This window comes from Amphibalanus amphitrite, unplaced genomic scaffold, assembly GCF_019059575.1.
Source record: "Amphibalanus amphitrite isolate SeventyFive unplaced genomic scaffold, NRLGWU_Aamphi_draft 001014F_arrow, whole genome shotgun sequence".
Classification (NCBI taxonomy): domain Eukaryota; kingdom Metazoa; phylum Arthropoda; class Thecostraca; order Balanomorpha; family Balanidae; genus Amphibalanus; species Amphibalanus amphitrite.
In genome coordinates this window covers 49604-74992 of record NW_024882508.1, presented here as the reverse complement: position 1 = coordinate 74992, position 25389 = coordinate 49604, and the positions used below count along the sequence as shown (strand labels likewise).

General features: G+C 50.9%; 2 protein-coding genes across 3 annotated transcripts; one reads left to right on the top strand and one right to left on the bottom strand.

Moving 5' to 3' along the window:
* Positions 1–2945: 2945 nt before the first annotated feature.
* On the top strand, positions 2946–10571 carry LOC122369195. Of its 2 annotated transcripts, XR_006254368.1 has the most exons (3): positions 2946–3100; positions 3338–10253; positions 10491–10571. XR_006254368.1 is itself a non-coding variant. In XM_043343731.1 (2 exons), exon 2 carries the CDS (start codon positions 3710–3712, stop codon positions 9812–9814), a length of 6105 nt encoding a protein of 2034 aa, XP_043199666.1. In that variant the 5' UTR covers positions 2946–3100; positions 3338–3709; the 3' UTR covers positions 9815–10571. The 2 variants fall into 2 exon arrangements, 1 of the variants encoding a protein (XP_043199666.1); XM_043343731.1 differs by having other exon boundaries at positions 3338–10571.
* A 9525-nt stretch (positions 10572–20096) lies between these two features.
* Positions 20097–21895, bottom strand: LOC122369191 (transcription factor AP-1-like). Its single transcript, XM_043343728.1, has one exon. The coding sequence runs from the start codon at positions 21545–21547 to the stop codon at positions 20822–20824; it is 726 nt and encodes a 241-aa protein (XP_043199663.1). The 5' UTR covers positions 21548–21895; the 3' UTR covers positions 20097–20821.
* Between the last annotated feature and the right edge of the window lie 3494 nt (positions 21896–25389).

The window sequence follows — 25389 nt, the reverse complement described above, 5'->3', positions numbered from 1 at the left end:
CTCGGGCGTGCAGGCGCGGCACGGCGCGGCACGGCCAGCCGACCGCCGACGTCACTCAAGGCCAGAGCGGCTGGCGGCGGCCCACGCTCGCCGGGCCGGCCGCGGCCGCTCAGCTGCGCTGCACGGCGGACCGCCAGCCGGGCCGGCGGTCCTCAGAGCACCGGCTCCATCTCACAGCCGGGCCGGCGGTCCTCAGAGCACCGGCTCCATCTCACAGCCGGGCCGGCGGTCCTCAGAGCACCGGCTCCATCTCACAGCCGGGCCGGCGCGGCGGTCCTGAGAGCAACGGCTCCATCTCACAGCCGGGCCGGTCCTCAGAGCATCGACTCCATCTCACAGCCGGACCGGTCCTCAAAGCACCGACTCCATCTCACAGCCGGGCTGACGGCGGTCCTGAGAGCACCGGCTCCATCTCACAGCCGGGCCGGCGGTCCTCAGAGCATCGGCTCCATCTCACAGCCGGACCGGTCCTCAAAGCACCGACTCCATCTCACAGCCGGGCTGACGGCGGTCCTGAGAGCACCGGCTCCATCTCACAGCCGGGCCGGCGGTCCTCAGAGCATCGGCTCCATCTCACAGCCGGACCGGTCCTCAAAGCACCGACTCCATCTCACAGCCGGGCTGACGGCGGTCCTATAGTCAGAGCACCGGCCCAGGGTCCGTCTCACAGCCGGCGGTCCTCAGAAGACAGGCAGGGGCGGCGGATTCGGGGGGGGGGGGGGGGCAGGGGGGGCAGCTGCCCCCCCTGGCAAACTCGTGGGGGGGCAAACATATCTTTTTGCCCCCCCCCCCCCCCATAATTTGCGACAAAGCTTAGACAAGAAACCATATACCTGATTATTCCGTTCGATCATCTGAAGATATAACCAGATGCCCATATACTTTATCATACGTTGCCTTTCCTAATTAAATGGCAAGCGTTTACGTTCAATTGAAGTTTTCCTCTCTTCAACCTAGTTTTGGAGGCATTATAAGCGTCAACGTGACGCAGCGGCAACCCAGGCCTTCAGTGACCGTTTACAGGGGCGACGGATACGGGGTGGCAGAGGAGGCATCGTTCCCTAAGAAACTTTTGGAGGAGGGGCAAACGTATATTCTTGCCCCTCCATAATTTGTGCCCTAAACATGAGGAAAATTTCCATAATCTGATATTGCAGCTAATAGCTATGCGCTCCTACAGTTTGTCCAACGGTGCCTTTTGAATATGTGTAAATGCTAACTATTTCCGCTTTATATATATTTTTTTTTTTTGTCTTTTCAGATTCTATTTATATGTAGATGTGTGCAAGAGACGCAACTCATACCTTCAGTGGTCATTTGCCTCTATTTTGTACCTACATAAATGCCAAATCGCAAGCGAGCGGAGACAGAAGGGCTAGCCATTCGCTTGCGGGTAGTTAGGACTGATGAGCGCTCATAATAAGCCACTCCCCTGATTTTTTCGAGCGCAACAGTTTCCAGCGCATAAAATGGTAAAGGCCGAGGTCGTACACATTGACGACATTGACCAATGCACGGTATGGTATGACACCCAAAGGCCAGTCATCAGAGATCTGCTTTGGGCATTCGGAGGCTTGTGTGGGGCCAGTGTAAAAACTGGATGCTCACAGTTCAGTATCCGCTTTATTTCAGTTTTCACTATTAAAAAAGTAAAAATTTATGTTGGAAACTTTTGAGGGTAAGGCACTGATCATTAGTGCCAGTGGCCCCCCCCCCCTTCTGTCTAAAGGCTGACTATAGAATAAAGAGCATCAAACACGAACAGTAGCGGCGGAACACCTTCAATTAAGGGGAGGGGAGGGGGGCACTGCCGACTTTTGGTCCCATTCTTTCCATGCAACGTCCATAGGGCCAACGTAAAAATGCCAAAATCAAAGGGGGGCACGGTGCCCCGGTGCCCTCCCCGTTCCGCCGCCTATGAACAAGAAAGCAAAATCTGAGGCATTTTGGAAAAATGAGTATGCCCCACAGCGTCCGATAACTACCACCTTCCAGTGGGTCAAGCCAACGGGGACCAAGTCTATAATGGCACTTAACGATAGCACTAACCTTGTCTCACTTTTTGTTGAAGTCTGTTCCGAATGGTTTCGGCCACATGGACTGGCTGCACTGAGGTCGTTTGGTATGTGCAACTGTAATTAAAGCCACCTGAGGCACCCTGACACCAGGCTGAAGCTGGGTTGGAAATGCTTCGTCTTTGCAGATATCACTGGCCGCTGATTCTCGAGTGCCTGAACCGGTAGATGTGACAAAATTTAGTGTGATAATTTGGACCTTACCGCAGTCAGCGCACCCTAAAGCCCTAATAAAGAAAGGCCCTACCAAGAGTTTCTGGCAGCTCCGTTCCATCGCTTCCATCCTCAGGACACATAAATCCTTCTCCTCCACGCCGCAACCCCTACTCCGGGCTGGACAGGCACCTTTACCTCATGCGGGCTGCTCCCTTGGAGCGGCACCACTGCTCTCGACGGAGCGCACCCCGTAGCCGGGTGCAGAGAGTGCTTGGGGGGCTGATCGGCCTGTCCTTTCGGGCGGGCTCAGCCCCGGCGACTCTCCAGGGTGTCAACCCAGACCAATGTCTCCCCCTAATTCCTATCATCCTTCCGGCCCTGAAATGGTCTCGTCAGACCGAAAGGTCCTAACCCAACAAAACAACATAAAACAAAACAAAACAAAACAAAACAAAACAAAACAAAACAAAACAAAACAAAACAAAACAAAACAAAACAAAACAAAACAAAACAAGAACAAAAAGAGCTTCTGGATTCTCGTTCCAGTCCACCGTTCCTTCACCCCAGCCCACCGCCGCGCTCCCTCACCTCAGCCCTTCGTTCCCAGCTTGACGAGCGTTTGGGCCTTAGTTAAGCCTTGCTGTAGGCTAACTGTATAAACCCATCGAGACAGCCCGTCTCGGTGAGCTTAGTTGGCGAACCACTGCTGTTCCCGCCCCAGCGGCTAACCGCATCAAGATATACGGATTTGTTTTTGACTGGCATTTGTCTTTCAGGTGTCGCATATGTGTGCCTTGCCTCTGATAGCTGACTACTGTGCTTGGTAGCCACATTGACTGCACGCACGACCACTCACAATCCCGGACGAAGTGAGTCTCACTTATATCTCTTCGATAGGCACTACTGGCACTGGCTAGACAGCGCGATACTGTGTGATTGGATTATTTAATCAGCCAGTCTGGTATATTTAAACGAGCGGTGCTTAGAGTTTGAGTTCAGTTTCTTAGTAACCAACATGATCTGTTCGCTCGTTCATGTGCTACCCCCTACTGCGGCGATTGGTTATGTGCCGGATGTATTACACCTTTCGTCCGTTGTCCCCACAGTTATAACGGTCATCACGGTCTGCGACTACTGTGGGCCCACCGACTACAAGCCCTGATCACAATAAATCTTGTAGAACTCTGCCCTGGTAGTTTTTTCCTGTTGGCCGGATCAGTTATAATTCTTCCACCTGTTGTGAGGTGGTGGTGTTGCCCATCAGTAGAGTGGTGACACAGTAGATTGATGTTCACGGCCAGTAGAGATGATCCTCACATTTGATCCTAACCTGAGGGCTGTCTAGCCTGACATCGTGTCACTCATTCTTCATTATCTGGAGACCTATTTGTAGTTGGAAAGGCAGTTGTCTACTAACGATTCAGGTGCAGTGGAGTGTAGACCTCAGCTAACTCCCAGTCCCCCTGAACTATACGATTATGGACGGGGAAGAGAACCAGGAACAGACATCTGCAAGTAGACGACAGGTGCGCCTAACTGAGGCAGGAAGAGAACACCAGAAGGAGATGAAGACGAAGGTGTTCAAGAGGCAGCTCAAGGAGCTGAAAAGGCACACTGAGAAGATGGTGGAGGACGATGGCACTATCGCCCCAGACTTGGGAAAACCAGAACTGAAGGAGTGGACCCATTGCTATGTGAATCTTCTTCAGACTCTGTCAGACCTGAGAATCCTGCTGCCATCAGACGAGGTCGCCCTCCTTCAGAGAGACATTGAACAGTTTCAAGCACTCAACTTGCAGATGCAAGAAGCCCTGGAGAAACTGAGGAGCACAGAAGCCCGAGCTCCGTCGGTGACCGGTCGCAGTGGGAACTCTCGGACATCGACATCGGTTGCTTCTGTTCGAGCCTCCTTGAAGATCCTGCAAATGCAAGACGAACATCAGAAAGCAGCCCTGCGAGCGAGACAAGCGGCTGTGCTGAGAAGACGAGAAATCGAACAAGAGAAACAGGCCATCAAGTGGAAAGAGGAGGATCTTGAACTGGAAGTGGAGCTCAGCACTGTGGAAGAGCAGAGTAAGGCACTGCACAAATTTGAGATGGAGTTGGAAGACGGAAAGACCTACAGACTACCTGCGGAGAATGACGTGACAGCTCCAGCGGAGTCAATCCAAGTAGGACCTGTTCGAAGTGCAGGTGCTCCCGTGACAACCAGCGAAGTTCGCGGCGATATATCTTCCTCTCAGCGCGCCAGCGTTTCGCTCAGCGTGGCAGATGCCGGAGCAGCGCCTCTGTCATCTGCGCAGGGCGGCAGCGCTCACATTAGCGTAGCTGACGGGCCTGAATCGACTACACTTCATCATGGGCTGAACCCTGGCGCACGTATCTTCAGGCCCAGCGCGATGATAGAGCCAGAGGAGCAGCTAAATGTAGAACGTAGCTCCGGGACGCTAGCTGCGGGACCCACTAACTTATCAGATCTGTTCGCAGAGCAGCGAAGAGGCCAGCTTCCAGCGCTGGAACCAGAGGTCTTCCAGGGAAGCGTCGAGAGGTTTCATCCCTGGGTGAAGGCCTTCGAGAGCTTCATCGAGAGCAGAACGTCATCGGCGACAGAACGACTGCACTACCTCTCCAGGTACACCGGAGGAGAAGCGAGAACAGTGATTGAAGGATTTCTTCTCCTTAGGTCAGCAGACGCGTACAATCAAGCGAAGAAGAAGCTGTACGACCGCTACGGAAATGACTTCATCGTCTCACGCACGTACCGCAAGAAGCTGAAGGAGTGGCCACCGGTGCGCGCTGGTGATGGGAGCGGTCTAAGACGATTGGCGGACTACCTGGATAGCTGCCTCGCGGTCTCACATCACGTATCGGGTCTCGAATCTCTTAACGACTGCAACCAGAACAACGAGATCCTGCGGAAACTGCCTAAACACATCGTGGACAAGTGGAGGCGTGTCGTCGACAAGAGACTGTTCGAGCCTGACGCGGGGACTCAACCGGGCTACCCGCCGTTCGAAGAGTTTGTGAGTTTCCTGAACAGGGAGGCTAGGATCGCCTGTGGACCGGTCGACGGCACACCAGATGTATTTTCGACTTCGGGTCGAGACACACCAGCCAGAGGTCGTGTCAGCCGCAAGGAAAGCGCTCACACCTTCATTTCTTTGGCAGCATCAGATGAACCGGCTGACGCCCCGAAGCACCGAACTCCACCGTCAGCGAAGCCACGGCCTCCTTGGCCATGCAAGATCTGTGGACAGCAGCACTCTATCGAGACATGCAAGGACTTCAAGGCCATGACATCAGAAGAGAGGCACGAGGCGGTCAAGCGACATGGACTCTGTAGAGGCTGTCTCCGCCACGGTCACATTTGGAAGGAATGCCGAAGCAGGAGAAGATGTGAGAAGTGTGGTTACTCTCACCCAACGCTGTTGCACAGCGACTCAAGAGAGAAGAACACGGCGTCGACTCCGGTGAAGAGGCCAGCAGGCTCAAGCGACGGCACTCCGGAAACTCGTGCAACCACATTCAAGGTGGCGGTTGAGGGCGATTGTCAGAAATCAGCCTGTCTTCACACCATGATTGTTCCCGTCATTCTTCGAAGCGAGGACGACCCTAATCGACAGGCAATCGTCTACGCAGTTCTTGACCCGCAGTCAGATGCGTGTTTCATGACCGAAACAACGCTGCAGAAAGTTGGAGGCAGAGGAGAGAAGATTGCGCTTCAACTCAGCACCATGGCTGGAAAGGCAACGGTGGACAGCCTCAGAGTGACGGGACTTTCGGTCCAAGGGCTCACGACCACCGACCGCATCAACCTTCCAGCCACCTACACACGGGTCGAGATACCAGCGGAGAGACACCTCATCCCTCGAACAACCACGCTGCAAAAGTGGAAGCATCTCGAGCATCTGATGGAAGATCTTCCTCCTCACCTACCGGACGCAGACATCGGACTACTTATCGGTATGAACTGCCCCCGCGCAGTGAAGCCGAGAGAGATTGTTCCAGGAAGCGGCGAAGACCCATGGGCAATCAGAACAGAACTGGGATGGAGCGTTGTGGGATTCGTTGAGGGATCCACATCTGCTCCAACATGCCACTGCGTACAGGCGGCAGAGTCGAAGACGTGTCACTTCGTACTCAAAACTCAGGCACGAGAAGTAAGTCCACTGGAAGTCGCACGCATGTTCGAGGCCGACTTTCGTGACGAACACACGGAGAAGAAGGTATCACAAGAAGACCGACGATTCTTGAGGATAATGGAGGAGAACTTCCATCAGAGAGCCGACAAACACTTCGAAGGACCACTTCCTCTGAAGGACCAGAATGTGAAGTTCCCAGACAACAAGAAGCTGGCATTGAAGCGGCTTTTCTGCCTGAAAAGAAGACTCGCTAACGACAAGAAGTTCAGCGATGACTACAACAAGTTCATGGCCGACTCGTTCAACAAGGGATATGCGGAGCGGGTGCCAGAAGACGAACTGGGAAACGACGATGGAAGGGTCTGGTTCGTCCCTCACCACGGTGTCTACCACGCAAAGAAAGGGAAAATCAGAGTCGTCTACGACTGCAGCGCTGAATACCAAGGATTCTCGCTGAATAACAGCCTTCTCCAAGGACCAGACTTCATCAACAATCTGCTGGGCGTAATCATCCGCTTCAGAAAAGATGAAGTGGCGATCAGCTGCGACATCCAGGAGATGTTTAATCAGGTGCTCGTGACTGAGCAGCACAGGGATCTGCTCAGATTCCTGTGGTGGGAAAACGGCGACTTATCCGGAGAGCCCGTCCAGTATCGGATGAAGACTCATCTCTTCGGCGCGGTCTCCTCCCCCGCATGCGCGATGTACGCCCTGAACGCTACGGCAGACACGTACGAGCAGAAGTACGGGAAAGAAGCGGCAGATTTTGTCAGACACAACTTCTACGTGGACGATGGGCTCATCAGCGTTCCGGATGCCGACACTGCTGCGCGTCTAGCCATGGACACGATCCACCTGTGCGCAGATGGAGGATTCAAACTCAACAAGTTTGTTTCCAACGACCCCTCTGTCGTCGCTAGCCTTCCCCCTGACAGTGTCTCTAAGGGAATGACATCAGTAGACGTCAGTCTGCACCACCCTACTTACGAGCAAGCACTCGGACTGAAGTGGAACACCGAAACAGACACACTGCACATCAACGTGGACCTTGCAGACAAGCCCATTACAAGACGGGGCATTCTGTCGACGGTGAGTTCACTGTACGATCCAGTCGGTCTGATATCTCCGGTAATCCTGAAAGGCAAGCAGTTCGTGAAGCTCCTCTGCTGTGACGGCTATGACTGGGACGAACCTGTGGCAGAAGACGTCGCCGTGCGCTGGCTGCAGTGGAGGGAAAGTATATGCTTGCTTTCCGACATCTCTGTCCCCAGACGCTACGTCTCCAACAAGGGCAAGATCAAGATTTACGAGTTGCATCACTTCTCCGATGCAAGTACATCTGGCTACGGTCAGGTTACCTACCTGCGAACCATCGATGAGCTTGGACACATCTGTTCGGGTCTCGTGATCAGCAAGGCGAAGGTGACGCCCAAGCGGGCAGTCACGATCCCGCGGCTCGAGCTGACCGCGGCGGTCCTCTCCGTGAAGGTCGCGAGCTTCTTGGACAAGAAGCTCAACATCCGGAACCTGCGCCACTTCTTCTGGACCGACAGCATGGTCGTGCTCGGTTATATCGGCAATGAAAGCAGAAGGTTTCAAGTTTTCGTTGCTAACCGAGTTCAACAGATACGGGAACACACTGTCCCGGACCAATGGAGATTCGTGAAATCTGAGGACAATCCAGCAGATCTGGCCTCCCGTGGCCTCGATGCAAGTGAGCTCAAGAACTGTGACCTCTGGTGGCACGGACCCAAGTTCTTGATGGATTCGGCAGAGCTCTCAGCAGAACCACGGTTCGTCGAGGTACAAGAAGACGATCCAGAGGTGAAGAAAACAAGAGTGTTGGTCACCAGCAGCCGACAAGACGACGCCAAGTTTGATCTGTCAAGCCGACTTGTTCCCTTTTCAAGCTGGTTCCGCGCCAAGAAGGCAGTAGCGATCTGCCTACGATACAGACGACGACTCCTGAACCGAATCAGGCAAAAGCGGACCTGCAGCACAACCACTGAAGGTATGGAGGAGAGCAAATCGCTGACAGACATGCCCATTGACACAGATGAGCTGAACGACGCAGAAGTGACCATTCTGAAGAACGTTCAGGAAGATGAATTCGAAGAGGAGTTGGTGAACCTGGCAACTCAAGAGGATCCGACGACAGATCGGAAACAAGTCAAGAAGCGGAGCAGCGTGCGCCGTCTGGACCCGTTTCTTGCCAGAGATGGACTCTTGCGAGTAGGCGGACGGCTGAGGAGAAGCGATCTGCCCCTGGAGACGGCACACCCTGTGATACTGCCAAAGGATCACCACGTCAGCCGCCTCATCATCGCGCACTTCCATGAAAAGACCAAGCACTCAGGCCGAACGATGACGCTGAGCGAGATTCGGCTGTCCGGATTTTGGATTCTTCACGGAAGAACGGCGGTATCTCGGTACATACAGAAGTGCGTCAAATGCATCAAGCTCAGAGGAACACCGTGCGGCCAGAAGATGGCAGACCTGCCGGAGGAGAGAGTGGGACAGATGGAACCGTTCACCTATTCCGGATGTGACTGTTTCGGACCCTTCATCATCAAAGAGCGTCGCAGCGAGCTGAAGAGATGGGGCATCGTGTTTACGTGCATGAGCTCGAGAGCCGTTCACCTCGAGACTCTGAACTCGCTGACTGCAGACGCTTTCATCAACGCCTACCGACGTTTTGTTAGTCGGAGGGGACCAGTCAGAAAGCTCTTCTGCGACAACGCCACGAATTTCATCGGTGGCGAGGGATATCTCATGGCAGCACTCAACGAGATGGACCGAGATCAGGTCAGGAGGACCATCCTGAAGGACAACTGCGACCTCGTGGAATTCGACCACATCACCCCACGGGCTAGTCACATGGGCGGCGCCTGGGAGCGCCAGATACGGTCTGTTCGCGCCGCTCTCAACAGCCTGTTCCAAGATGTGGGACTCCAGATCGACGACGAACTTCTTCGAACGGTCATGACAGAAGCCGAAGCCGTAGTTAACAGCCGCCCCCTGTCCTATGCATGCATGACTGACTCAGATGTAGTAGAGCCTATCACCCCTAGTCAACTACTCACCTTGAAACAGAAGGTAGTTCTCCCTCTGCCGGGGAACTTCGACCGCCCGGACCTGTACGTCAGACAACGCTGGAGGAGGGTCCAGTATCTCTCCAACCAGTTCTGGCTCCGCTGGAGGCGGGAGTTTCTGCCAACTCTCCAAGAGCGTCGCAAGTGGAACCGGACGGAGCTGAATCTCGAGCCAGGCGACGTCGTGATCATCGTCGACGCTGACGCCCCGCGATGCAGCTGGCCTCTGGGCCGCGTGGTTTCCACGTACCCGAGCAGTGATGGACTGGTACGAAGTGTCCGAGTGCGTATCGGCCGTGCTGAATATGACAGACCGATACACAAAGTCATCCGCATGCTGAAGTCGTAGGGTGATTCCCAGTCGAGGAGCCTTGTTTATTTTCCTTGCGTTCGTGTGCGCTGCGCAAGTTCCGGTGACAAAGTGTCATCGACACTATTGTGATAATGTGTCACAGTGACGCCGTGATCGATTTGTGACAGCGTGTTGTTGCTGCGAAATGTGAATCACGCGTGCCATTGTATAACAGACTGCGTTTTGTATATAGCAGACAACGTCTCTGCTATTCACGTTCTGTGTGGAAAAGTGATGGAAAATTAGGTATAAGTACCGTAATTTTGGGGAGCCATGTTCCCGCCCCAGCGGCTAACCGCATCAAGATATACGGATTTGTTTTTGACTGGCATTTGTCTTTCAGGTGTCGCATATGTGTGCCTTGCCTCTGATAGCTGACTACTGTGCTTGGTAGCCACATTGACTGCACGCACGACCACTCACAATCCCGGACGAAGTGAGTCTCACTTATATCTCTTCGATAGGCACTACTGGCACTGGCTAGACAGCGCGATACTGTGTGATTGGATTATTTAATCAGCCAGTCTGGTATATTTAAACGAGCGGTGCTTAGAGTTTGAGTTCAGTTTCTTAGTAACCAACATGATCTGTTCGCTCGTTCATGTGCTACCCCCTACTGCGGCGATTGGTTATGTGCCGGATGTATTACACCTTTCGTCCGTTGTCCCCACAGTTATAACGGTCATCACGGTCTGCGACTACTGTGGGCCCACCGACTACAAGCCCTGATCACAATAAATCTTGTAGAACTCTGCCCTGGTAGTTTTTTCCTGTTGGCCGGATCAACTGCCTTGGGGAGTGTTTCTGGCGGATCGCTGTCCCAATAGGATGCGACCGACTATCTCTGAATGTTTGAGCGGTCTCCTCCCGCTGTGAGCTAGTTTCATTTGATATCTGTCTCAGAAATACTTTTTAAAGGAAGGTTAAACGGAAATCGAACGTAAAATGAACAGAGGAAATGGTAACGAGTTACCTCATTGAAGAATAGCGCTCGCCTACTTCAAAAGGTTTGGAATCGTTCTTCAACATCTAATATGCGATCGGGTTATGGCACAACTTTTCCCATTAGCGATTTTTTTCTAATTGAATGATGTTGAGGGTTTCTTTGAAAATGAGCCCCATTATTATTAACCCGCGCCCGGCTGGGGGTCCTGGATTTCCACGCCCTGCTGGGGGGGGGGGGTGTTTGAACACCCCCCCTTGTAACTCGGCTCCTGGGCCACGTAGCGATACGCGGAAGGCGGCGTTCGAAAGAGCGTAAAAAATAATGACGAAATCACTTCAGTCAATTTTTTGGTCAGGTCAAAGGTCAGGTCACCAGAGGTCATTGAAGGCAAAATTTCGCCGATTTCCAGGTCGAATGTCGAAAATTTCCAAGAAGCCAACGCATAACTCGGGAACCAATAGAGCTACAGCGCCGCGGAAAAGTGCATTCGGTAGCCCTATTAACGCCCTTTCTGAGTAATTCTCTCAGATTTGACCTAACGTCAACGGTTTTGCCTGCAGGGGGCAAAAACTGCAAAAATAGCCGATTTTTTCGGAAACAGTTTTTCTGCAATAACTTTTGACCCAAGCCTTGTACGAGCTTACTTTTACCGGCATCGTGTTCCTCTCGTGAAGACGCATCGAATGAACTATAACTTGACCTTGAAAGGTCAACTTGAAAATTTGACCTCAGGTCAAGGTCATGACCTGACCGGAAAGGGTCATGTTGCATATCAGTCGATCCGTATCGTCGAGCTGAACACATCTAAGGCGTTTTCATCGCTCTAGCATGCCTCTATCAAAAGTTATTTGCGAAAAACTGTTAGATACCATTCGTGACCTAAGATGACCTCAGGGCATAAACAAGGGTCACGGACACCATTTTCATGTTCAGTGTGTCTAAACCACTTGTACTTCGGTGTTTGGGAGTGTTTATAATGTCTTTCGTCCAAAAGAGGCGCATTTCAATTTTCTCCCATTGACTTATAATGGGGAGGTCGCAAAATTGACCTGACCTTAGGTCATCGATATCAAAATTCTGAGATATACATTTTGTACATGCTATTGCTTTTAGCAATCGCTGAAAGTTTCAAAGCGATCGGTCACTCGGTGTAGCTATGACAGACATTGAAACTTTTTATGAGGTGAGGTCACTTCAAGTGACCTGGTGACCTGACCTTGAATGACCTTGGTCTGAAATTTTCACAACATGTGTAGAATTGATGTATGATAAGGTGTACCAAAAACGGCGGCGCTTCGCGCCGCCGTTTTTGAGATATTCGCGAAAAACCACAAGGGGGGGTGTTCAAACACCCACCCCCAGCAGGGCGCGGGTTAAAAGATAAGCAAGTAATAGCCTTTGGCTCATTGTATAATAGACACAATAAATGGAAAAGAATATATGTGCGATATTTCGTGTTCGACACTTTTTCATGCACTGATGCAACACTGATGTTTAAAAAATATTTTTGTTGACAAGCAAACACACAAAACGAGCACAGTTGAATATCCCTCCTCTGATAACGAAACATTGGATTACATAATAATTTCAGAAATGTCGACAAAATCATTCAAAGTCCAACAAGTACAGAGTTATACGGGCATAAATGATACCTCATGCCCAGCATGCCCACCACAAAACACACATATCCCCTAAAACATTCCCTAAATACATTGCATGAGTGAGGCAGGCCAAAATATTTTCTACACACATTGCGCGAGTGAGAGAGGCAGAAAGAAAAGTAAGGCAGGCAGGAAGGAGGCGGCGTTGGAGAACGGCGGGCACCAGACCGGTCTGCATCAGCTTCAAGTGTAAAAAAACAACGTTGGACAGGACTGCAAGAAGGTGAATAAAATGACACACAAAAAGGGTAGACAGGGTAGGCAAGACTTTTACTGGTGGGTCTGTCCTGGATGAGACGTGCTCTATCTTGTCATTGAGTTATACTGTATTTGCATGGGAGCAATCAGTTTCCAGGATGTGGCATTTTTATTTATTGATGGTTTACGGTTTCTGATCTCTAAAGACTCTGTGATTTTCATCTGTGCTGCATCCTTTAAGTTTGTGTGCAGTAGTTTGAGTTTGAGCATGTCGTTTGTTATCTCAGTGTCTGGGTGAGCATCTCTCATGTGTTCCCCGAAATGTGTGCCAGGTCGTTTGTGTCTAGCGTCCCCTAAATGTTCCATAAATCTGGTTCTGATACGTCTTCGTGTTTCTCCAATGTAGATGGCTGAACATAATGTGCATGTGATGTGGTATACTACGTTTTTAAGGTGACATTTCCCAACTGCACCTGCTTGACAAGCGTGACAGGTTGTACGATTTCCCCTTGGGCATGGTGGTTGATCCAATCCTGATCTAATGAGCGTGTTGGCTAGTGTTTTGCCCCCCTTCCATGCTATTTTGACATTTAGTTCAGATTTCTTTGTTATGTTGTTGATTTTTCTCGATAGGTCTTCGTCAATGTATGGAAGGGATATGTAATTTACTTTCGGTTTGGTCCGTGGGTGCTGTGTTTGGTTTCGAGTTTTCCTTTGGATGTTAGTGATCATTTTCTCTGGATATCCATTCGAGAGGAAAATATCTTTTATTTTCTTGATGCCTCTGTTCTTTGCTGACGTGTTTGAACCCAAACGTAGGGCTCGAATGGTTTGTGAGTGGATAACTGCGCGTTTAGTTTGCATGGGATGTGCTGACTTGAAGTGAACGATAATAGGAGCGGCCATGGGCTTGACATAAAGCTCTGTTGTGAAGTTCCCAGCTCCGTCTAAGGTAAGTAGCGTATCCAGAAAAGGAATGTGTTGCTCTGGTGATTGATCAGATCTTTCAATGCTGAATTTCAGGGAGGGGTGAAAATCGTTGATGAATTCAAAATAATCGTCAAGAGCCTTTGGTCCGTGAGTCCATATGCCTAATATATCATCTATTATCATGGATTGGATCAACCACCATGCCCAAGGGGAAATCGTACAACCTGTCACGCTTGTCAAGCAGGTGCAGTTGGGAAATGTCACCTTAAAAACGTAGTATACCACATCACATGCACATTATGTTCAGCCATCTACATTGGAGAAACACGAAGACGTATCAGAACCAGATTTATGGAACATTTAGGGGACGCTAGACACAAACGACCTGGCACACATTTCGGGGAACACATGAGAGATGCTCACCCAGACACTGAGATAACAAACGACATGCTCAAACTCAAACTACTGCACACAAACTTAAAGGATGCAGCACAGATGAAAATCACAGAGTCTTTAGAGATCAGAAACCGTAAACCATCAATAAATAAAAATGCCACATCCTGGAAACTGATTGCTCCCATGCAAATACAGTATAACTCAATGACAAGATAGAGCACGTCTCATCCAGGACAGACCCACCAGTAAAAGTCTTGCCTACCCTGTCTACCCTTTTTGTGTGTCATTTTATTCACCTTCTTGCAGTCCTGTCCAACGTTGTTTTTTACACTTGAAGCTGATGCAGACCGGTCTGGTGCCCGCCGTTCTCCAACGCCGCCTCCTTCCTGCCTGCCTTACTTTTCTTTCTGCCTCTCTCACTCGCGCAATGTGTGTAGAAAATATTTTGGCCTGCCTCACTCATGCAATGTATTTAGGGAATGTTTTAGGGGATATGTGTGTTTTGTGGTGGGCATGCTGGGCATGAGGTATCATTTATGCCCGTATAACTCTGTACTTGTTGGACTTTGAATGATTTTGTCGACATTTCTGAAATTATTATGTAATCCAATGTTTCGTTATCAGAGGAGGGATATTCAACTGTGCTCGTTTTGTGTGTTTGCTTGTCAACAAAAATATTTTTTAAACATCAGTGCATGAAAAAGTGTCGAACACGAAATATCGCACATATATTCTTTTCCATTTATTGTGTCTATTATACAATGAGCCAAAGGCTATTACTTGCTTATCTTTTGATTTTTTTCTAACACAGCAATACGAAAAGCGTTACATCGTCCACTGGCGGATCCAGGGAGCGGGCATTTAAAGCAAACATTTATTCTCCCTCCCCTGGCCCCTGCATCGCCCGAAATAGACAAAACGTACCTTATGTTTCCTAATAAAACACTTTTTTATCAGGATTTTTTTTTTGCTTAATACTGTTCAGCAGAAGATCAGTAAGGAATCGAAATCCGATGAGTTTTTGGATTTTGGACACTTTTTTTGGGGGGTATGTCCCCTACAGCGTCGAAAACGCCTTTCTGGATCCGCATATGACATCATCTCGACTGGGATCTTGCCCCCCACGCCAAAATCGAATCCGCCGCCACTGAAGACAGGCTCATCTCGCAGCCGGCTCCGAGGGGCACTGAACCGACGCCTATACGCAGAGCGACGTGTTAAACAGGAAATGGGCAAATGTGAGCATCACAAGTCACAACACGCCGAAAGCTCCGACACCGGCTTAGCACAGGATGAATGACTTCGTGCCCAGTATAGTGCAGCTGTTCTAGTCTGAGGATCTGCTGTTCAACCTCACTTCGCTCTCTCCATTACGTTATAACTTTCCGATTAAAATTGAAATAATCGCCCGCAATCCATTCGCACTGTACCCTGTAAGTTGGCCTGTACAGATTCTACCAACCTGTGTGTGTTATCGCTATTTCGTCAGCAGCGCCTACGTCGGATGACATCACTGTTCTCCCGGAATGCCCTGAGAGGCCATGTTTCCCAGACAGTTGTCGCTTCATCGTCACAACTCACATGCTCAAGACGAATCGCTATAACAGCACGCGAAGTGCGCAGCCGTTCGAGCAGACGAAAAGCCGCATAGCAAGCCGCTCTTCGGGGGCGCCGACTCTGGTGGCCGGTGACCTAAGGAGGCCGCCGGAGTAGACACTTGTCACCTCACACACGAGGCCGTCCGGTCGAGCCGTACCGCGTGCCACGCGCCACAGTGAGCCATCGCCGCCAGATCGGAGCCATGCCAGGCGCTGCTGTCCCCCCCCCCCCCCTCCCCCCCCCCCCCCCCGCCGTCCGGTCGGTTGGTCAGTGGTCGGCGGTCGGACCGGTCGGCCAGCGCTGCCCCCCCCCCCCATCCTGTCGGTATGTCTGTATGCATGAGCCGGCACGGCGGCGACAGAGGTCCAACGGTCTGCGCAGATCGTGCTGGTTAGGCCACTACCATCACCACCCGAGTATAGCGAATGGTAGTGGTTTGGAAGCTGCCTGGTAAATCGCCCAGTCAAAGTCGTTTCTGTAACACATACGAACCTTAACCCGCGCCCCACTGGGGTCTGCGTATAACGTGCGTATAACATGCCCTACTGGGGGGGGGGGGGGCTCCTCATAGCCCCCCTCCTAACTCCAAAACTACTGGGCCGATCGTCAAAATTTTAGCGGTGTCTGATAGCCCCGGAAAAACTGTCGAACGAAACCTAATTTAATTGACCTCGGTCACCGATAACGTCACAGGTCAGGTCAAAGTAAAAATTATTAGCATTTTGCCTTGTTTACCTTTTGGGCTCTGGCCGCCGTCTTACAAGTCAGATCATGCTTATTTATGGTTTACACACTCGTGAACAGATGCTTTAGATACCCTGAGGGTACCAAACTTGTACTTTGATTTTCAGGTCAGGGTCAGGTCATCCTAGGTCACAGAAATATTATATCATACGTCAGTCACATGACACATGTTTTATGGTCCATTTAGGCCATAGATTTCGAATTTGGTGTCGTTTGTGTCATTCGAGGTCATTTTGAGCTGAATTTAGCTTAGGTCAGGTCACTTTCAGGTCAAAAAAGGTCAAATTTTGAAGTTGAAATGTTTCAACAAAAAAGGTGTCTATTGGATGCAGTTTGAGCTCAGGAACACGATGGTGCTATTTTTATTGGTGTACAATGTCAAAAACGTACTGAAAAAATATTTGAAAATTTATAATTGTGAATTTTTTGCAATAATGCGTACCTATAACTTGGCCATTTTTGAAGATATTTAGCCAAAACTTGCTAGAGTAAGTCATATGCATGTGTTCTATCACATAAATTACGTTTTTTTCGAAAAGCCAAAGTTTTTGAAAAATATAAAGACATAACTTTTATATTTTTATATTTTTATTTTTCACGGGAGGGGGCTATGAATACTAGCCCCCTCCCCAGTGGGGCGCGGTTTAAAAACCAGTAAAACGCCTTTTGGGGTGACCAACGGAGCGAGCGAGAGGGTGAGCCTTGCATGTGCGAAATTGCGGGGGTACTTCCAACTAACTTATGGACTGCACCCTACCAACCGGTCTCTAGCGATGTGCCAAATTTGAACGCAATCGGCCTAGCCGTTCTCGAGATATGGAAGCCGCACCCTGCACGTGCGCCCGTGCAAAATGGATCCCAACTGACTTTTGCACGGCACCCTACTAACCGGTCCCTAACCTTGTACCAAATACCAGCCCAATCGGTTCAGCCGTTCTCGAGATTTAAAATCGACCCCTGCACGTGCGCACGTGCAGCAGCATCCCAACTGTGGCACATGGATATGCATTGACTAGTGAGTTCTTAACTACATGCCAACTTTCAGCGTAATCGGTCCAGTGGTTGCCAAGATATTGCAATTTTTACAAAACTGACACCTCTTCGTTTTCATAAGGGGTCAACCAACTGCATCGGGAATAGTCGAATAGTAATACTTGGTAGAAGGAATGAAGCTACCCTACAAAAATTACCGCGTGTGAATCGGTCAAGTGGTTGCTGAGATATAAACGTCGCAAAAGCGTGACCACGGCCGGCCGCTCATAATCTTGGCTCGTAGGTACTCAGAAATTTCCGTTATTCTACGTAAGACTCCGCTCGCTTCGCTCGCTCCGTAATAAACATCGTTCTTTAAATATCATTAATCTCGAGTTTCTTGAGTTGTCTTTATCCAAACCTAGCCTGTTCCTAAGTATATTTTCAAAATAGCTTATGGGTGCCTCCCTCTAACAAGGGCAGCTCGGCAAAAAGGTATACTACCAGCGGAGTAGTGAAAAGCATGCATTAGTGCATACGATATTGGGAACATTAAATTAAAGTCTTTGTTTATTAGGTTCTTTCAAAAGGAAACCGATTTTGACATGCCTCCTTCCATACCTATAATTTTCTTTCATGGCAGAGAATTTGTGATACAATCGTTTCACGATCCATAAGTTCCATGAAAAGATTGGAGTGAGGAAACCACCTCCCAGGAAATAGTATTACTTGCAGGCATTTTACCAATTACCTTAACCCTCGCACGACCAGGCCATTTCTCATAACACGAACGACCAGGGGGGGGGGGGGGTGTTACGACCCCCCCCTGGCGTTTCGAAACGGAAGGTCGTAGAGCTTAGCGGAAAACCAACGGATTGCTCTCAACGAGATCTCGCGATTGGTGGTATATTTTTTGGTCCTAGGTCAACATTTGACCTACTTATGACCGGTCAAAGGTCAAATTTTCCGAAAAAATCAAACTTTTTCAACTTTCCGCGGCGATTGCGGCAAAACGGTGGAAGATATCGACTTGAAACCTTCACTATCGTGTTCCTTGATCAATTCTCTATCGTTTGGTATGTATTTCGTTTCCCTAGCTCTAAAAATGGCGCGTTGGGAGCGCCGGAAGTCGGCAAGGTCACAGTCGGCGGCAGAAATTCGAAAAATCAAAATTTAAATTTTTGAAATCTGATTGTATTTTTGGATTTGGGAGGTCCATTTGCTCCCTATAGAAGCTAATATTGCTGCATATTCCCATTGAGGTGACAAGAATTAGCAAAATAGTGGTTCGGGCGCTTTTCAAAAATAGTACCGGACGCTGTTCCTCTTGTGACGTCATAGCTCCGTGACCTGACCTGACCCGGTCAATTTTCTTGCACCACACGATAGCCAATGCTTGCCCCAACATGCATGGGAAGTTTCATCATGATCCATCAAACAATGTGGGTATCACCGGCAGAAAACCTAGGGATTCGGCGCACACGTTTGGTAACTGTCGGCCGGAGGCTGTACATACCTCTTATGACGCCATAACTCCGTGACCTGACATGACCCGATCATTTTTTTTTCGGCAAAAGATGCGCAAAGGTTGCCCCAGAGGGTATTGAAAATTTCAGCCCGCTACGACAAGCCGTTTAGCGTGCACTTCGAAAAAACCTCAGGGGGGGGGGGGTCAGGCGCGGATACAAGGGGGGGGCCATGGGGGCCATGGCCCCCCCTTGGCCGATTTTTTACAAAAATAAAATAAAAAGTTAAAAAGTTAAAAAGCTGAAAAGGGGGCCTCCTGAAAATAAAGTGGCCGAAATCCGATGAGTTTTTTTTTAACCTACCCACTTAGTTATTTCTTAGAAGACTAGCTGAGAAGACTTCTTTGTTAGAAGATTGGTAAAGCTTTTCATAACTTGGAGGTCTCTTATACTCACAGAGATGACCACTTTTACAGGGCCTCCTAACCTGCACAGAGGGCCTCCAAGCCTGCACAGATGTTGAGGTGTTGGCTGTTGCCTGAACAGCTAGATAAGCTCAATAGACGCAGTTTTTTTTGGGGGGGGGGCCAACAAGTGGGAAGATGGGGCCTCCAACAGGTGGGATTATGGGGGGGGGCCTCCTGGTTTCTAATGGCCCCTCCCTTGGAGATTTTCTGGATCCGCCCCTGGGGGGGGGGGGTTGATACAACCCCCCCCCCCCCAGGGCGTTCTAGGGTTAAAGTTAGCTTGCAACGAACATAAAAAGTTTATCGTAATCTAGCCTACATCTGTTTCGTATTGACCTTTCAAGACCATTCGTGATTGAAACTTCACTAATTACTCAATGCGCCCATTTCATATATTTATAGATGTTGGTGCGTACGTAGGTCTAGGTACAAGTTATATGGCCTTGCATAGGTACTGTATGCCTAGGTCTTTCATTCATTTTACCTGCTCCTTTGATAAATTCGACAAATAGCGTTATAGTACAAATAATTTAAATTACAGGTCAACTAGGTTACCAACACAACTAGAAGATTAAGCTTGTTGGGTGTATGGCTGGTTAGGTTCTTCCGTTACCACTAATTTAAATGGTCTGAAATTAATTGTAACTTGAGAGCGAGGCTGCTCGTCACGAGGCTTTGGGCGTCATTTATGGCATGGAAATCGGCTTCACACTTCCTTCGCCGGTTCGTGGCGATTTGAAGGCGAAAGGAACCGTAATCTTTTACGGAAACTAGACCAGTGTATGATTGGAAGTAATCGTGTGGTCAGGTGTAGGTCGCTCGAGTGTGGCTGATGCTCATTTCTGCCTCCTCCTTTCTGCCCACGCCACGGTCCGGCACGTCCATACGGTAAAGTCGCAATACATTTCAAAGCAATGTATAAATGCACACACGATCAACAAAAACAATGTTAGCCGTACAATGAGGCGCTGCGGCCGGCGCCCACGCGGCCGGCCCAGGGACAGTGGCCGGCCTCAGCCGTGAATCGCAGGCCGGGCGGCACGGCGCAGCGGCCCCGGGTTATTGCGCAGGGAAGCGGAGCAGTGGTCCCCGACAGTGCACCCTCGGTGACCGCCAAACGGTCATCAGACTCCAGCTGATCCGACGCGTCTGTCACAAGCTCGGTCAAAGTCCGAGACAGCGGCTCAGGCGACCGTCTTCAGTTCCACACAGAGGCAGGCCGTCCTGAACAGGTATCGTCCTCGCGACAATGCGGACACGGTGTCCTCCACAGCGCAGTGCCAGCAGAAGGCCGGGCCGCCGCGAACGCTGGGCAGTGGTCAGTCTGGCCTACATAGCGGGCGGCACCGGCAGTCCTCAGCAGTCAGTACACACCGACACCGGCAGTCCTCAGCACCGGCCCACAACAATGGAATGATAACAACAACACGCCCTCACGCGCCGAGTCCACCGATGACTAGCACCGCTCTCTTTGTTCCCGTAGGCACAGTTGGCGCGCGCGCGACAGCAGGTACACAGAAAAACCCATCACAGCGCGGCCAGCACACTTGTTGCCTATCACATGTGCGGAGCGACGGTCGCCGCCGCGGGCGGGGGCGGGGGCGGCGACGGGCCGCGCCGCCTCGTCAGCACGGCGCCGCCGGGTACAGGATCTGACAGCCCTGCTGGGAGTGCTCGTGCACCTCCTGCTTCAGCGCGTGCACCTGCTCGCGCAGCCGACTCACCACCTCGGCCAGCTCGGCGTTGTCGTTGCGGATCGCCTGCACGCGCTCCTCGAGCCGGGCGATCCGCTCCAGTTTGCGCTGGCGACACTTGGTGGCCGCGATCCGGTTCCGGAGCCGTTTGCGCTCGAGTTTGATCTGCTCCTGGTGCGCCATGTCGACGGGGCTGGAGGGCGGCGGGCTGTCGGAGGCGGCCGACGGCACGCGCTGCGGCTCCTCCTTGACCCGCACGTCGGCCGGCCGGCCGGGCGCCGCCGACGACTCGAGGGTGGTGTACACGGGCGCGCCGCCGCCGGCCGCCCGCTCCTGCTGCTTCAGGTTCTGGAGCGCGTCGGCGAAACCTCGGGCGTAGTCCTCCTGCTCCTCGGTGGCCGTCCGGCCGAACACGGCGCTGACCGCCTGCGGGCCGCCCGGCGTCTGCAGGCTGCCCTGCTGCGCGATCAGACGCTCCAGCTCCGGCGAGCCCAGCTTCAGCATGCGCAGGTCGGGCGAGGTCAGCAGCTGGCTGGCGCGCGGCCGCTTGGCCGGCTCCAGGTCGAGCGTCATGCGCCGCTTCAGCTGCTGCACGTGCTCCATGTAGGCGCGGGGCGAGTCGGCGTACTCCTGGTCGCCGTACAGCGAGACTTCCATCGCCTGGCGGCCGGCCAGGCTGGCGCAGAGCGGGCGGCGCGCGGCCACGCCCCGACTCTCCGGCTGACGGGCGCTGGCAGCCAGTCACCGAGCTGCGGCTTGCCTCGACCACTGAGCCGCACAGACGCGCCTCGCACGAAGTCCACAGCTGTCGCGCACACTCCCCGCTCTACAGCCGCACCGTCGCTGTGTACCGCCGCTCCGAGCTCCAGCCTGTGACTCACCGCCGCGTCTGCGCCGTGCCGCTATAAAGGATGTGGCAACCGACTGAAAATAGACGGATTCGTCATCGGGGCGGCCTCTCATTGGCTGGCGGCGCGCCCGGCAATGACGTCAGCAAGCCGGGCACGGGCGCGGCGATGACGTCACGTCACCCGGTAGAGGTGCCCGTCAGTGTGGCGCCGACGGAGAGGTCGGGCGGAGTCCCGCTGCGGATCGGAAGGACGGTAGTTTCAGTTTGTTCCTCAGCTTCTGTTAGGGGACGCGAGATGGCGATGGAGAAGCTATCTCACATGTCCCATCCCATGTCCGGCGGCGTCCGGGGGACTCTGGGGCACCTTTGTGACGCCATTTGCACCTCCAGTGACTCGCCTGCGCCTCAGTTCCTGGTGCGGAACTGGGGCCAGGGGCCGCCAGCGAGCCGCCGAACTGTCGGTGACGTCACAGCGATACGGGCAGGGGCGCCGCGGCACGCGCCCACCGCGGCTCCGCTCGCCGCTCGGTGGGGTGTGGGGACGCCGCGGGGTGTCCACTGTCCACACTTATTGAGGGTATCAGCTTCTACAAAGCCTAACCGCCCCTTCATAGAACAAACACCGACCGGACCTTGTCCAGCCGTAAGACTTAGATCTCCTCCTACGTAGCTATAGAACCAGTATAACGCCTTTTGGGGCGACTAACGGAGCGAGCGAGAGGGTGAGCCTTGCACGTGCGACATTTCGAGGGGGTACCTCCAGCTGACTTATGCACGGCACCCTATTAACCGGTCTCTAGCGATGTGCCAAATTTGAGCACAATCGGCCCAGCCGTTCTCGAGATCTGGAAGCGGCACCCTGCACGTGCGCACGTGCAAAATGGGTCCCAACTGACTTTTGCACGGCACCCTACTAACCGGTCCCTACCCATGTGCCAAATTTGAGCGCCATCGGTCCAGCCGTTCTCGAGATCTGGAATCGACCCCTGCACGTGCGCACGTGCAGCAGCACCCCAACTCTGGCACATGGATATGCAGTGCCTAGTGGGTGCCTACCTACATGCCAACTTTCAGCGCAATCGGCCAAGTAGTTATCGAGATATTGCAACAATTACAAAACTGACACCTCTTCGTTTTGCACGTGGCACGTGCATAAGGGGTCACCTACATGCATCGGGAATAGTCCAATACTTGGTAGAAGGAATGAAGCTACCCTACAAAAATTACCGCGTGTAAATCGGTCAAGTGGTTGCTGAGATATAAGCTTCGCAAAAGCGTGACCACGGCCGGCCGGCCGGCCGGCCGGCCGCTCATACTCAGAAATTTCCGTTAATCTAAGGAAAGACTACGCTCGCTTCGCTCGCTCCGTAATTATTCTTTTAGCTATAGATAGCTATAGATTTCCAGCAGCCATTGATCTTCCCGTTCACGTTAATTGATCCCCACGTTCAAAAAGTTCATGAATTGGCATGAAAGTTATCCCGCGCATGACTGGGGTATTTTCCATAACTCGAGTGGTTTACGCACTCCTTGATAGATGCCTTAGATACCTGAGGGAATCGAACTTTTACTTCGAATTTTTAAGGTCAAAGCCAAGTCATCCTAGGTCACGAAAATTGTACATCATATATCGGTCACGTGACGAACGTTTTATGGTCCATTTTACTAGTAAATTTTGAAAATAGTGTCGTCTGTGTCATTGGACTTTGGAGGTCATTGTCAGCTGAATTTACCGGAGGTCCAGTCACTTTCAGGCACGGAATATATAGTCTACGACTGTCGTAGACTATATATTCCGTGCTTTCAGGTCAGAAAAGGTCAAATTTTAAAAATGAAATTTGTCAACACAAAAGGTGCCTATCAGATGCAACTTGAGCTCAGAAACATGATGGTGCCATTTATGTTGCTGTATCGACGTCAAAAACGTACTGAAAAAATGGATTTAAAAAATATATAATTGTAAAATTTTGGCAATAATGCGAATAGCTTGGCTATTTTTGAGGATATTGGACTAAAACCTGCTAGTGTAGTTAATCTGTGTGTGCTCTATTACATATTATTCCGGTTTTTGCAAAGAATTGAAAAAAATCAACAAATATATTTTTTGTTATTGTAAATACATATTTTTTTTTTAATTTTCAAAATTTCGAAAATTCGAGATATCAGTTTGATTGCTACGTATATTTGTAGTCCACTAATGCAATGAAAATAAATATAGCGCTAAAACTGAGCTCTTCAGAGCGTTTGCCGTAAATCAATATTTTGCAACAACATCGGACGACATGATGTCACTCTAACGTCATTTCCGGCCAAACTATGGTGACTAAAAAGTTGAAATTGTAACACAAGGTGTCAAATTGATGTTGCTGAGGGTACCGCAAGTTTCGTCTTGATCCGTCAAACGTATTAGAAGATATTGCTGAAAAACGGGAGGAGGGGGCTCTGTAGAGCACCCCAGTCATGCGCGGGTTAAGGGGGCCCGCTCAGCAGAATGCGTATGAAATATGGAGAGATTCTGAAAAATGGGTGGGGGCGCGCACACCGCTTTGGTGGCGATGACCCTCCGAAACAAAATCCTGGCTGCGCCACTGGGCTTATTCAACGTGGTCTCTAACGGCTAAGGCCGCGTTCGATGTCTCCTCGGACGAAGAACATTCTACGCAGAATATTCTATTTTGCGTTCGAAGAAGCACACAGTCGGACGACGAGACCGGCCATTTTGTGCGCCACTTACACAATGTGCGTCAGTTTCGAAAAAGGCCCAAGTTTACGTTTCCATAGAGACCGCGCACAAATGTCAACAACTTCTGTAAACAGCTGCTGCGCCGCTTTTGAAATACGCGCCATCATTGCCTCTCTGCCCACCGTAGTACGCTCAAAAGATTCTGCGCGGACGGCAAAGATTCTACGTGACGTCACGTAGAATCTTTGCCGTCCGTGCGACATCGAACGGCATTTTGGGCCCGGTCGGCATAGAATCTTCGCCGTCCGGGAGACATCGAACGCGGGGTAAATATGAGTTTGAATATTTGACGTCATCAAGTTTGATCAGTTTTTCTACCATAGCTTTGCAAAAAGAGATATCGAGCTGAAATTCGGCATATCGATAGCAGACTAATATGTCTATAACATGTTTTCCGTTTTTTCTTTTACCTGTATTTTTAACCCGCGCCGGGCCGGAGGGGGTGTGTGAACACTCCCTCTGCGGTTTTTCGCAGATATATCAAAAACGGCGGCGCTCCGCGCCGCCGTTTTTGGTACACCTGTTCGTGCATCTTTTCCGCACATGTCGTAAAAATTTCAGACCCAGGTCGCCTTAGGTCAGGTCACCAGGTTACGCCAAGTGACCTCACCTCAGAAAAAATAAGAATGCTTGTCATAGCTACACCGATTGATCGATTGCCATGAAACTTTCAGCGATTGATTAGAGCAACATTATCTATAAAATTTATATCCCGGAATTTTGATATCGGTGACAATGGGAGAAAATTGAAAAGCGTCTGTTTTGCACGAACGCCATTCTAGACACTCTCAAACGTCGAGATGTAGGTAAAATTGACACACTGAACCGGGAAATGGCAACTGTGACCCCTCGTTATGTCCCCGAGGTCATCTCAGGTCACGAACAGAATCTAACAGTTTTCGCTAA

Coding starts and splice junctions, on each gene's coding strand:
- LOC122369195 (XM_043343731.1), top strand. CDS start 3,710: ATGGACGGGGAAGAGAACCAGGAACAGACATCTGCAAGTAGACGACAG.
- LOC122369191 (XM_043343728.1), bottom strand. CDS start 21,547: ATGGAAGTCTCGCTGTACGGCGACCAGGAGTACGCCGACTCGCCCCGC.